This window comes from Vigna radiata, chromosome 2, assembly GCF_000741045.1.
Source record: "Vigna radiata var. radiata cultivar VC1973A chromosome 2, Vradiata_ver6, whole genome shotgun sequence".
Lineage (NCBI taxonomy): Eukaryota > Viridiplantae > Streptophyta > Magnoliopsida > Fabales > Fabaceae > Vigna > Vigna radiata.
In genome coordinates, this window is record NC_028352.1 from 7,879,183 (window position 1) to 7,891,144 (window position 11,962).

The following is an 11,962-nucleotide window of genomic DNA, read 5'->3' on the forward strand; positions in this document are numbered from 1 at the left end:
TTTGGTTTAGTTATGTAATTTATGTATTTTTAAAACAATTTTAATTAAATTTATTGGTTGTTGAATATTTAGTTATGTAACTAAATATTCAACCAACAATAATTTTTATTTAATTTAAATTCTACTTTTTTATATCTTAAATAGAAGTGAACCTCACATTTTTTTATTTATTTAAGATTAACCACTAGTCTAAATAAAATTTTGATTAAAGAAATAAGAAAAAAATCGAATAGAAACATTTTTAGTCTAACAAAAGTAATTTAAAATACTAAACAAATAATTATATTAATCAAGATTTGAAAAGGAAGACTTTTTTTTTATGATTTTCTTCTTCTTTTTTTTTTGTGATGACGATGAAGAAGAAAAATTGAACCAGTGGAGAAGAAAATAATTCAAGAAAATAAAACTATTACTGTTTACAGCCATATAAATTATGACGTTACAAACAGTTGGGGTTTCACTTTTCGGCGGCGAAATGGGTAAACGAGAAAAGCAGAAGCAGAAGCATGAGAGGCGTAACCGTGGAAGAAGCTCCTTCAGCTATCTTCAAGAAGACCAAGATTTTGATGACACTCCAAGACTCTCACCTTCCGGTGAAGAACCTGTTGATGACAGCAATGCGGAAGAAGAAGAAGATGATGCTGACGAAGCAACAATAAGTCACGAAAACCAATCGCACGATATGCCTTCGAAGTTCCTCCTTTATCAACAATCTGTGCAGGTTTGTGTTCCCATCTTAAAAAAATTGGATCTTTGTCAATGGGCATATGCTTGGTTTAGCTGGTTGTTGGGATGGATGATGAAATGTGCAAGATTCAAAATTGTTAGTTTTTGTGTGTTTCTTGGTGAGTTCACTAGCAGTCAAATTTATGGGTTATTGTGTGATTTTTTTGTGTTGATTGAGAAGTTAATAATGTGACTCGATGAATCATGTTTTTTTGTGTTTGTACAGTCTCCTAAAGGAGACATAAGTTATATGCAAAAGTTCTTTCTCATGTACGTGGGTGGAAGGGTAGCCCTTCATCTTCAAGAAGATTTCTGTGGTACTGCGTTTCTTAGGTACATCCTCCCTTATTCATGCCTCTTTTAAGTTATTGATACTCTCATGGATATCCTAAATTGTTAGTTCTGCATCATTGCTTATGTGGTTTTGTAGTGCTGTTCCTAACACTGTTAATCCTTTTCTCTTTTTGATGTCTCACTATATTTTTTGTCAGAACAAGTCTACTTACCTGGCTGTGATTTATGTTTATCAGTACAGAATGGCTCCGCAGTGATTCAAGAAGAACAGCGGTAGGATTAGATTTGGATAATGAAGCACTTAATTGGTGCGTGGAAAACAACATACCTTCACTTGGAGCTGATGGATTTTCAAGAATATCCCTCTTTCATGGGAATGTCCTACAACCTCTTGAGTCTGAGCTTGTGAACAAGGATCCTCAGAAGCTGGTAAGCAACGTTTCATTGGCACAGAATGAAGAAAATATGCAGGCTGGTGTGCTGGAATCTGATGATCCAGCAGGCTCTGTTGCGGAAGATTATAAGTTTACTAAGAGAAACATAATATTACCTGGAAGAGATATTGTGTGTGCTTTTAACTACAGCTGCTGTTGTCTACATAAACGAGCAGACCTGGTTTTGTATTTCAAGCATGCTCGTGATGCCTTGTCAACTAAAGGTGGAATTTTTGTGATGGATTTATATGGGGGTACATCTTCAGAGCACAAGTTGAGGCTTCAAAGAAGATTTCCTAATTTTACGGTATAATGTTATTGACATTAATTTTGTAAAAATTCATTAAACTATAACATGATGATGTTGCCACGATCTATGTTATTATAGTGCATGAAAGCAAGTAAAAATTCTTACTGACTTTCTTTGACTATCAAATGTTGAAGTTGTGAATATTCCCCTTGAAATGTTATTATGTATAATATGGATTTTGTAATCAAATCTGTAGTATGTATGGGAGCAAGCTGAATTTGATATCATTCAACGGAAGACAAGGATTAGCCTCCATTTCCATTTGAAGAAGGAACAAAGAAAACTTCGTCATGCATTTTCATACAGCTGGCGGTTGTAAGTTCTATACTTATTTTTTCCACCTTCAATTTGAAAAAATGATTTTCCATTTTTGAGGTGAAAATTATGCTCAATAATACTTCTCATTATTGAAGTTTATTCCTGGTCTGATTGTTTATTTCTGGTCATTTTAACATCATAAGAGGTGTGATTGATCAATTGTATTTTTTATACAGGTGGACGTTGCCTGAGATTAAGGATTGCCTGGAAGAGGCTGGATTTCGATCTGTTCATTTTTGGGTTCGAGAGATGCCAGACAGCTCGGAAATTATGAAGACAGAGGGATTTGGTGCAGGAAAGAATGTAAAATATGAAGAGGCAACAAGTTTTCAGCAACAAGATTCTTGGAATGCTTACATAGTTGGTGTTGCATGATTTCATCTTAGAAATGCTTTCCTTATGAAGTGTAACAATTCTATTCATCTTAAAGAATAATAATAGAATTGGGTTTTGAGGTTATGAAGCCTAACAAAGAAACTTCAAGGTGCTTTCCTGTCATGTTGGGTATGAAATTTCATCAAGGGACCATGAGTAGTACACTTTGGTTCAATCAATGCATGAACATTCATTGATCAAGACTGGGTGTCACTGAACACTTACTATACTAACTCTACGTCTTGCCATATTAGCATACATGCTGGCGGTAGGAACAGTTAAGAGCGATGTCGTATGCAGTTCAATGTAAAATGTGTGAAATGATTAGAAATAATGTCTCAACTCTAACTTTTATATGGGTGTGTGCATAACAAAATTTGGACAAAAGAAGTAATTGAAGTGTCATGGCCCCCAAGAATAGGGAGAGAAAATGAAGGGAAGAAGAGAAGAGTTGTCATTCAAAAACCTATAGATATACACTTGATTTGTGATTTATACCTCACAATTAGTGTAGCATGTACATTTTTCTGCCTCTCATAGCAGTGGCGTGTTTACATAAAAAGTAAACTGAATCTCCAAAAAAACTTGTAGTCAATTTGACGGTTTTGAAAGTTCTCTCTCGATGGCACGAGAGTATGTCCGGTGTTGATATTGGAGGGTAACATCCAACAGTTCATCGAGAGGTGTCCTTGGTTTCCAAGCTGAAACCCAGAAGAATACATTTTAAGATGAATGTTCAGATTCTGTTTAATAATAATACACAGGGCTTAAAAGCGTATTGATTGAATACCAAGCTGCCTGGTGATAAATGTCATGTCAGGGATGCGCCTATCACTGTCATCATAGCCTTTACCATAGAAATCTTCTGCACTCACGTTTACAGTGGACATACTAGAAGCAGGTGCACCAGACACCTTTGCATAAGCCTTAATTTGAAACAAAATGAGTATATTTACTGACCGAGTATAGAAGGTAGAACTGTTAGAATTTTAGCTTTGGGGCTACCTTTATCATAAGCTCAGCCAGTTCCTTCACAGATACTTCATTGTCTGGGTTTCCCACATTAAATATATACCCATTTGCTCTTTCAGGGTTGTCCTGTGTCATGTTGGCATGTACATTAGTCCAAGCTCATACAGCAACACGGGTGATGGAAGTTCACTTTTGAACTATCTGAACTTACAATCATTAACGCAACAGCATCGATTGCATCCTTAATGTAGAGAAAGGTTCTCTGTGATTTCCCACCGTCAACAAGTTTAAGAGGCTCCCCACGCAGGAGACTCTGGAACAACAAGCATTATGATACACAGTAGTTTATTAAGATCATGATTCATAGAGACATTTGCAGAAAAAAAACGGGCTAGCTGATTTACATTACTGAAACAAGCTAAGACTCGTGGGACACCGTCACTTGGGCCATCCACACCAGGAATGAAGTCCATTCTTGGGCCAATCCAGTTATAAGGTCTAACAATGGTGAAATCGAGGCCATTCTCCGCGTACTCAGCTATGGGTTAGTACTGAGAGTAAGTTAAGAGGGAAAGAAAATTTAATCATAACTATCATCAACTAAAGATGAATCCAGGTCATCGTGTACCATATATTAGCCTGTCTGTCATTTGCTTTGCACAGGCATAAGACCATCTCTGCTTGCTAATTGGACCAAAAATACAAGGACTCTCATCTTCCTTGAGAATGAAATATTTGGGGTCCTGTATCATGCAAACTCATCTTAATTCTAAAAATGATGATACTGTGAAAATAAGTCAATTAGTCTCATAATTTTATTGGTAAATTTTTAAAACAGTTTAATGCTTGTATATTATCAACAAAATCACATGAACTGAAAATGAAAAAAGAAACAAACACCGTAAGGACTAACTTTGAAAACTAACTCCTAATTTTACACCTTGTTATGAAGCGAGGTGGATATTCATTTACATTAAGAATAACCGTATGAATTTGCATTCTAACGAGGGGCACAAACATAAGGAGATACCTTTCGAAATTCCTCTGGGAGAAAGCTTCCTATAGTCTTCCCGTAAATCTCACACGTAGAAAAATGGATCAAACGTTTCTTGTTTTCAGCGCAATACTTAATCTGCATCACATGAACCCAATTACATACATATATACACACAAACTTGAAGAGATCCCGTTTCAAGAAAAGACCCGATCTTCTAAACCCACCACCGGAATCGAATCAACGAAGTTGCTATAGATGGTCTCCAAAGGGCGTGTGTTGTAATCAGCCGGCGTGCAAATTGCAGCAAGATTGATCGTCTACAGCAAACAAAAACTCAATCTCAAATAAAAATGACAAATCATCAATCCAACCAGGTTTTCGTTTGCTGTCAATTACTACCACAGTGCCACAACTATTGAAACTATACGTACACATTGGATCATAAATTTTTACAATCATTAGCGTAGTGTAACCATATTTCCAGCTGCAACATTAGTTTTTTTGTAATTTGAAATGGCATTGACAATACACGCATCTTTTCATAACACCTAGAATTGTGACATAGCAACATGTGTGATTAAAGTTTCAAGAAAAAATGTTCAAGGAAAATTCAAGACGAATAAACAATTATGGTCCCAAAGTCAAGACTCGAGTCAACTACACTTATATTCATTATTGACCACTATACAGTGCCACAAATTAAAACTGACTACTTTGAATAACAAGCTATGTTATCATACAGGGAACCATGATCCTCTCCCAAACTTTAATTTTCCTTTATATATTATATGCGAAGATTTTTAAACTTTAGCCGGAATCACTTTTGAGTCACAATTTCATTACATTTCATGATATTACAAAAATCGAACATGTTCACAATTGGAGATATACAGTGTAATCATATAGAAACCAAAAGCATTTACATTGTCACAACATTTTTTAAACATTTTGGATTAACTAGGCTATCTGTGGAACAAGAGTTAAAAACAAGTTCTCGAAATATATAGCTGAGAATAAACCTAAGAATCAACCATATATCTTATCGTATTGATACATTATTTAAAATGTTAGCTATATGTAATATTTTTTACAGATTAATAATTTAATCACATTTCAAACCATAAGAACATTTAGCCAACGGAATAAGAGTATTCAAATTGTGAAGAAAAGTGGAAGGAGAGGGAAGAATACTTACGAGATCCGAGGATTTGATGAGTGTTTCGAGTCGGGAATCGCTCTTGATGTTGAGTTGGTGAAACTCGATGCGGTGCGCCCAGGGAAGGGACCTGTCGAGGAGGTGGTCGATTTTCTCCGAGGAGACGTCCACCACTACTGCCTTGTGGTTGGTTTCCGCCACGAGCTTCTCGCAGAGGTGCGATCCAATGAAGCCGCCGCCGCCAATCATGCATATTGACAGCATCGGATCGATTTGCCGTCCAGGTTCAATCGTGCCATTACAGCAACCAAATTTTGTGCAGTTGAGTGAGGAGAAGCAATTGCAGAGAGAAAGAGAAAGAGAAAGAGAAAGAGGGTGTGGCAGTTATAACTGGTTTTTGAAAGATAGAAGAATGAAGGAACTGAGAAAGCGGTGGCAGTGTTGTAAATAATCCCTAGATTTCAGTTGAAAACGTTACTTACTCTTTCTTATTTCCCATGCAATTTTTATAATCATTTATGATTAATAATGTATTTCAAAATTTAAATATTTTTCATTTTTAATAAAAAATTAATGTATAAACATTTATTTATAGGATTCTCTTTTTTGTACTTATATTTATTTTTTTAATTTTACTCTTTAAATATTTTTTAAATTAAAATAATTATTTTATTAAATTTATTTCTTAAGTAACTATTTTTTTAGAATTAATCATTCTTTTTATTTGACCTTTTTCAAAACTTAAATATTCTTTTAATTATAAACCTACACATAAAATAAATAAAAATAATTTATATTTAATTTTATTATAATAATAATTTTATTATCTTTTATTATATAAAAAAAAGGATGAATACGCACTTAAAGTATGGTAATAAATAGTTCAATTTGTGTTAAGATTATTCTAAACAATAAATCTTTTAAACATTCAACATAAACCTATCTATTTATACGATTTTATATAAATTTACATGTTAAATCAAACACGGAAATTCCTAATATTGAATATTAGACAAAATGTTTTAGAATATTATTTACTACAATATTGTCGTGGAGATAATAGTTGAATGTGAATATAATGGTTTTTTTTTACATCAACATATGTTTCATTGGTATAATTGTGTTTTAAAATAAATGTACAATAATTTTGAAGATATTAATTTTTTAAAAATATATTAAAATTAAAATTAATTATTTTCATTTATACAATAATTTATTTATATGTTTATATCTTAATCGTGATAAAGTGTTATTATTAGATACTAAAAGAATTAAAGAAAAAATTTATTGTCTCTCTCATAATAATAGAAAATGTTTAACCCATTAGCTTTTGAATTATTTAGCCTTTAAACTAAAAATGGGTGAATTAAGCTTTCTACATATCTCATCATGGGAATTGAAAATCATATGTCTTGTTTTTGGATGAATAGTCTTGGATTAAGAAAATATGATGTCTTTACATAAATTCAAATAATTTAAATTTGAGAATGAGAAAATCATCAAATGATGTAGTAATTTTTTCATTTTCAATCATCAATGATGTATAGTTTCTTTTTCTCAACACACATAGTATTTTCCTTTCCTTTCCATCGTAGCATATTTGACAATTTGGCTTCATACTACAAAACTTATCTTCTTGCAAGGAAATGAAACAAAATTGTATATGGTATTTTAAAATAATTCACAGAAATAATGAGCGAAGATTAAGAGATTTGATTCCTTTTTTATTATAATCGTACAAACCTATGGGTTGATGAAAACAATGATAAAACGTAGGACTGGACACAGATTAATAAATTGTACTAAAACTACAGTTATCTATAGTATAATATACTTAAAAAAACTAAACTTGTATACTAAAAATTAGTTAAAACTGCTTTTTAGTTCAATTAGAAAAATTGAACTTTATATCAGTTTAGTGCAGAATTGCATGAACTGCTTATTAAAACTTATCAGTTAATATTTATAAAAAAATCACATAACTGGTATAATTGTTCTCATTTTAGTTTGTCCGATATGTTGTCTTTCTCGTTTGCCTCTGCATCTCGAGCGCTGATTTATTCATATTTCTTCTTCTCAAAGTGGTAGAATCTGAAATGAAAAGTTAAGTTTTTGTACTTGGCTTATGAAAAAAAGCCTTCCTAGAAAGGAGGAGCATATCTGAATCTCCTTAAAAACTCTGAGTTTCAAAGAGAAACAGATTCGCATGTCACTTCCTAGACAACTCCTGATTGTCAAATAGATAATTGAAGAGTTAGAATATATATAAAAAAAAAGAGAAAACTCGTAAAAAGAGTTTTAGAAAAATAGTTAGTGTTTGTAAATAACTAAATAAGTTTAAGAAATATTTATGTTATTAAATTATTTTAAAATTAAAATACTTGGTCTCATTATTTTAAAATATTTATCAACTTTAATATTCTATTTTTTAAGTTTTTATAATTATCATATTTAATTAGTTTAAAACATTTTATTATTTTATTATTTGAAATAGTTATTACTCATTAATTCTATCGAGTTTCTCAAATTACTTTAATAGATTTGAGATTTAGAGTTTAATAAATATTTTTATTATATAAAGATATAGAAATAGTTTCAAGTACACAACATAAAACGATATAAAATTAGTTTTCTAACACTTTTATGATATATTAAATCCCGTCTAACTGTAGTTACTTTTAAACTTCATTAATTTATAATTTATATTGTTTGCCGATTTTTTAATATTTTTATTTCTTGTGAATAATGTTTTAATTAGTACAAGAAATGATTGACAAATGCATGATAAATATTAATATAAGAAACATATATTCTTAAAAATAATTTTTTGAGAAATTGCATTTCAACGAGCAAAACCTACTTAAAAAAAAAATCAATTCTCTTAAGTTATTGTTATTCCAAACAAATTCAGTTTGTCTAAGAGAATTGCTATTTTGTCGGATAAATTAAATACACCTTTTCAGTCAATCTGTCAGGTCAATTACGCAAATACGAATAATTGCTATTTTTTTATATAAATCCAATTAGTAAAGCGAAATAAGAATAAAAGAAGTAAATATATTCCATTTATAAAAAAATATATTAAATCAAATTAAAATATATTTTAAGTGAACAATATTAAAAGGACTCATTGTGCATAAAAGTAAAACTAATTTGAAAACTAAAGCTAAATATATTTTTCATTTTAAAATTAAAACGAGAGAAAAATTAGAACAATTTGAGCTTAAAATTATTACTTTTTGAAAGCTAATTCTAAACCTGTTTAAACAATAATCTAAAGGACCCCAATAAATTATTGCATAAAATAAATTATAGTAAGTTAAAAGAAAAGTCATTTTATTCCTTATATTGTTTACCTAAAAGTGATTAGAAACATTAAATTAAGTAAAGAATTCTCATATAAGAGAAAATAGAAAGTAGATATTGGTTTGTGACCTTAGATCTAACCTTCATATTCACTTCGCTTTCATTTGTATGCTGCCAAATTTTTTAACCCAATTAGAAAACATCATTTGTATCACTTTTGGCAACATATGACCAATTGCAAATCACATAGGTTTTCATAAATGATGCAATTATATAATAAAACATTTACATTGATAAGGAGATCTATGGCTAAATTCCACATTAACCAAATTCAAAATCCAATCATATGAACATTTACTTGGATGATTGATTTACCTAAGTATATAGTATGTGGAATCCATGCATAGGTAGAATGGTAGATCTATGAGGCTATAAGCAATGAATGCAACACATGGACCCACCCATCCTCATCTCTTTTTCTCCATTATCACTCACTTGCAAAGCACACTATCATTCTCTTTAGTGGCCACTAGACTTCACCCAGAAACATGTCTTTTTAATGTGCCATTTCCTTCTCTCACACCACACACACATTTTAATAATCTAGATTCTTACTAGGGTTTTTGTTTTGTTTTGGTTTGGTTTGGTTTGGTTTTTCATCATAATGTTGTTCTTCATCCTCTTGAAAAGGCCTTCAATTTCAGAACTCTATTCCCACTTTCTATTGCAATGTTTCAATACTGCAATGATGAATGAAATCGCTTTTTGACCCTAAAACAGTTTCAACTTCTAGATTACATTCTCCATGTTTTATCATTTACTCTAACAAAATCCAAAAGATCTTCTACTTTCTTTCATTCTTCTTCTTCTTCTTCTTCTTTTTGTTCATCCATGCATAATGACACAGAAGAAAAAGATGGATCTGAAACCGAAACCCTCAAACAAATCTTCGATCCGTTTTCTTCTTTTCCACGTATAGCAACTGTGAAACCTAATTTCTCCACTCTTCCGATGAAACGCACGGTTCGGCCTCTCTTCGCGCTCCTCCTCCTCCTAGTCTTCGCCGCCACGCTCACTTCACGCGTGGTCCTCCGCCGCGGCATTCTCTCCATCGAGCTCGAGTACCGCGTCCGGATCGGCAACCCTCCGCCGCCGCAGCTCAACGACACGCTCCTACACCACGCCGCGGTGGAAATCGGCGAGGAGAAGTTCAAACAGGAGATCCAGAACCTCCTCGACGGAAACTTCGGCAGCCATGCGCGGCACCGTACATTCGTCTCCTGGCGTAGATTTATTCACCACGACCGCGGCGGAACCTCCGCCAACATCCCGGCGACGCTCCGGTCGCCCCTTTTCTACCGGTACTGGCTCGACTTCCGGAAGGTTCTGCATGATTGGTTCAGGAAGCGACGATTCCAACCCGGTATTATGTCCGAGTTGACTCGGTCACTCAAGCTTCCTATTGATTCACACAACAAAGTAGTAACCGATGGCAAAAATAGATATTCTTCTTGTGCTGTTGTTGGGAACAGTGGGATTTTGCTGAATAGGGATTATGGAAGTGAAATTGATGCACATGAGGTTGTGATAAGGTTGAACAATGCTAGGGTTGATCACTTTGAAACCAAGGTTGGGAAGAAAACTAGCATTTCATTTATGAATAGTAACATTCTACATTTGTGTGCTAGAAGAGCTGGGTGTTTTTGTCATCCTTATGGTGACCACGTTCCGATTGTCATGTATATTTGCCAGGCCGTGCATTTCTTGGATTACACTGCGTGTAATGCTTCTCACAAGGCTCCTTTATTGGTCACTGATCCTAGGTTTGATGTGTTGTGTGCGAGGATTGTGAAGTATTATTCCTTGAAGAGGTTCGTGGAAGAGAGTGGGAAGGGCTTGGAGAAGTGGGGTGAGGATCACGATGGGGCTCTTTTTCATTACTCTTCTGGGATGCAAGCTGTGATGCTGGCTTTGGGTATTTGTGATAGGGTTAGCATTTTTGGGTTTGGAAAATCGGCTTCTGCCAAGCATCATTACCACACTAACCAGAAGGCTGAGCTTCATTTGCATGATTATGAGGCTGAGTATGCGTTTTACAGGGACCTTGTTGATGGACACAGGCCAATTCCCTTCCTTGAGGACAGGTTTAAGGTTCCTCCTGTTGTTATGTATCATTGATGGATGTTGAACTGCTCCTGCAAGTGGTAGAGGGCATCTGTTAGTTGCTGTTCTGTTATTGTAATATTGTGAGATGCACATATAGTGGAAAGCAAAATACTGATTCAAGATTTGTTTTTGCGATGTAGTGTCCCAAATGAAGCCTCAAGGCAACACCAAGTGTAAATTTTGGTTAGATCAATACAGCTTTGACCCGTAAATGATGATTAAGCATGTCCATATATAACTTGTGTTTGTTCAGGACTCTTTTCTTGGACTCTCTTTAATTGGTAACGTTGTTTCTCTGGTTGTGATCACTAGCTAACTAACTGGAGTGCATGAATTGGACCAAAATGATTTTCTAGCATCTATATAAACATCATGGCCTTTAAAGTAAAACAAGTGATTTGGTAAGAGATGCGGGCTATATCAAGTAATAGGCATATTCGCTAACAGGAATCATCTGCCTGTTTTATCATTGACTTGATAATTTTCCCGTCCTTTGCGCAGAAAGGTCACAAGCACTTTATGGGATGCTGAAATGGTATTTTAAAAACTTCGCAGGTTTAGTGTGCAGCCTTGGTAATTTGGTTATCGATTGCTGTTATTTTGCATTTTGTAACTCTTAAAATTTTAAATATGCAGAGCGTCTGGTCACTTGGGTGCATTTCGCGTGGTATGTGTCATACAAGCTTACTGTGTGGCCAAATGCTATTTGGAGGTACAAACTTACAAGAATATCCATGTTGGAGGTACAAACTTACAAGAACATCCATGTTAGTTTTGTGACTATAATGCTGTAGGTTAGATCCATTTTTTAATCATAATTGTCATTGATCATGACAGTGAAGTTATACAAAGGACATAATTATACCATTTCATGTACTCATGATCTCATTCAAACCGACTGAGGAGTA

At 33.6% G+C, this 11,962-nt stretch overlaps 3 protein-coding genes across 3 annotated transcripts; 2 read left to right on the forward strand and 1 right to left on the reverse strand.

Annotated features, from left to right (window-relative positions):
* Window positions 1-432: 432 nt before the first annotated feature.
* LOC106755644 lies at window positions 433-2,658 on the forward strand. Its single transcript, XM_014637830.2, has 5 exons — window positions 433-721; window positions 953-1,059; window positions 1,257-1,761; window positions 1,961-2,079; window positions 2,259-2,658. The coding sequence occupies exons 1-5, from the start codon at window positions 434-436 to the stop codon at window positions 2,455-2,457; spliced, it is 1,218 nt and encodes a 405-aa protein (XP_014493316.2). The 5' UTR covers window position 433; the 3' UTR covers window positions 2,458-2,658.
* Window positions 2,659-2,783: 125 nt separating this feature from the next.
* On the reverse strand, window positions 2,784-6,073 carry LOC106755888 (UDP-D-apiose/UDP-D-xylose synthase 2-like). The gene is made up of 9 exons (XM_022778541.1): window positions 5,622-6,073; window positions 4,651-4,743; window positions 4,460-4,561; window positions 4,058-4,172; window positions 3,834-3,967; window positions 3,641-3,742; window positions 3,463-3,555; window positions 3,248-3,383; window positions 2,784-3,158 (listed from the first exon to the last, which is right to left on the reverse strand). The coding sequence occupies exons 1-9, from the start codon at window positions 5,844-5,846 to the stop codon at window positions 3,049-3,051; spliced, it is 1,110 nt and encodes a 369-aa protein (XP_022634262.1). The 5' UTR covers window positions 5,847-6,073; the 3' UTR covers window positions 2,784-3,048.
* A 3,669-nt stretch (window positions 6,074-9,742) lies between these two features.
* Window positions 9,743-11,066, forward strand: LOC106756356 (beta-1,6-galactosyltransferase GALT29A). The gene has a single exon (XM_022778542.1). The coding sequence runs from the start codon at window positions 9,780-9,782 to the stop codon at window positions 11,064-11,066; it is 1,287 nt and encodes a 428-aa protein (XP_022634263.1). The 5' UTR covers window positions 9,743-9,779.
* The last annotated feature ends 896 nt before the right edge of the window (window positions 11,067-11,962 follow it).

Excerpts from the sequence above, each read along its gene's own strand:
- LOC106755644 (XM_014637830.2), top strand. The coding sequence starts at position 434 with ATGACGTTACAAACAGTTGGGGTTTCACTTTTCGGCGGCGAAATGGGT. Across the intron at positions 1,762-1,960 it reads GAAGATTTCCTAATTTTACG|TATGTATGGGAGCAAGCTGA; the intron begins GTATAATGTTAT and ends TCAAATCTGTAG. Across the intron at positions 2,080-2,258 it reads TTTTCATACAGCTGGCGGTT|GTGGACGTTGCCTGAGATTA; the intron begins GTAAGTTCTATA and ends TTTTTTATACAG.
- LOC106755888 (XM_022778541.1), bottom strand. The coding sequence starts at position 5,846 with ATGCTGTCAATATGCATGATTGGCGGCGGCGGCTTCATTGGATCGCAC. Across the intron at positions 4,562-4,650 it reads TCGTTGATTCGATTCCGGTG|ATTAAGTATTGCGCTGAAAA; the intron begins GTGGGTTTAGAA and ends CATGTGATGCAG. Across the intron at positions 3,743-3,833 it reads TCTTAGCTTGTTTCAGTAAT|AGTCTCCTGCGTGGGGAGCC; the intron begins GTAAATCAGCTA and ends TTGTTGTTCCAG.
- LOC106756356 (XM_022778542.1), top strand. The coding sequence starts at position 9,780 with ATGCATAATGACACAGAAGAAAAAGATGGATCTGAAACCGAAACCCTC.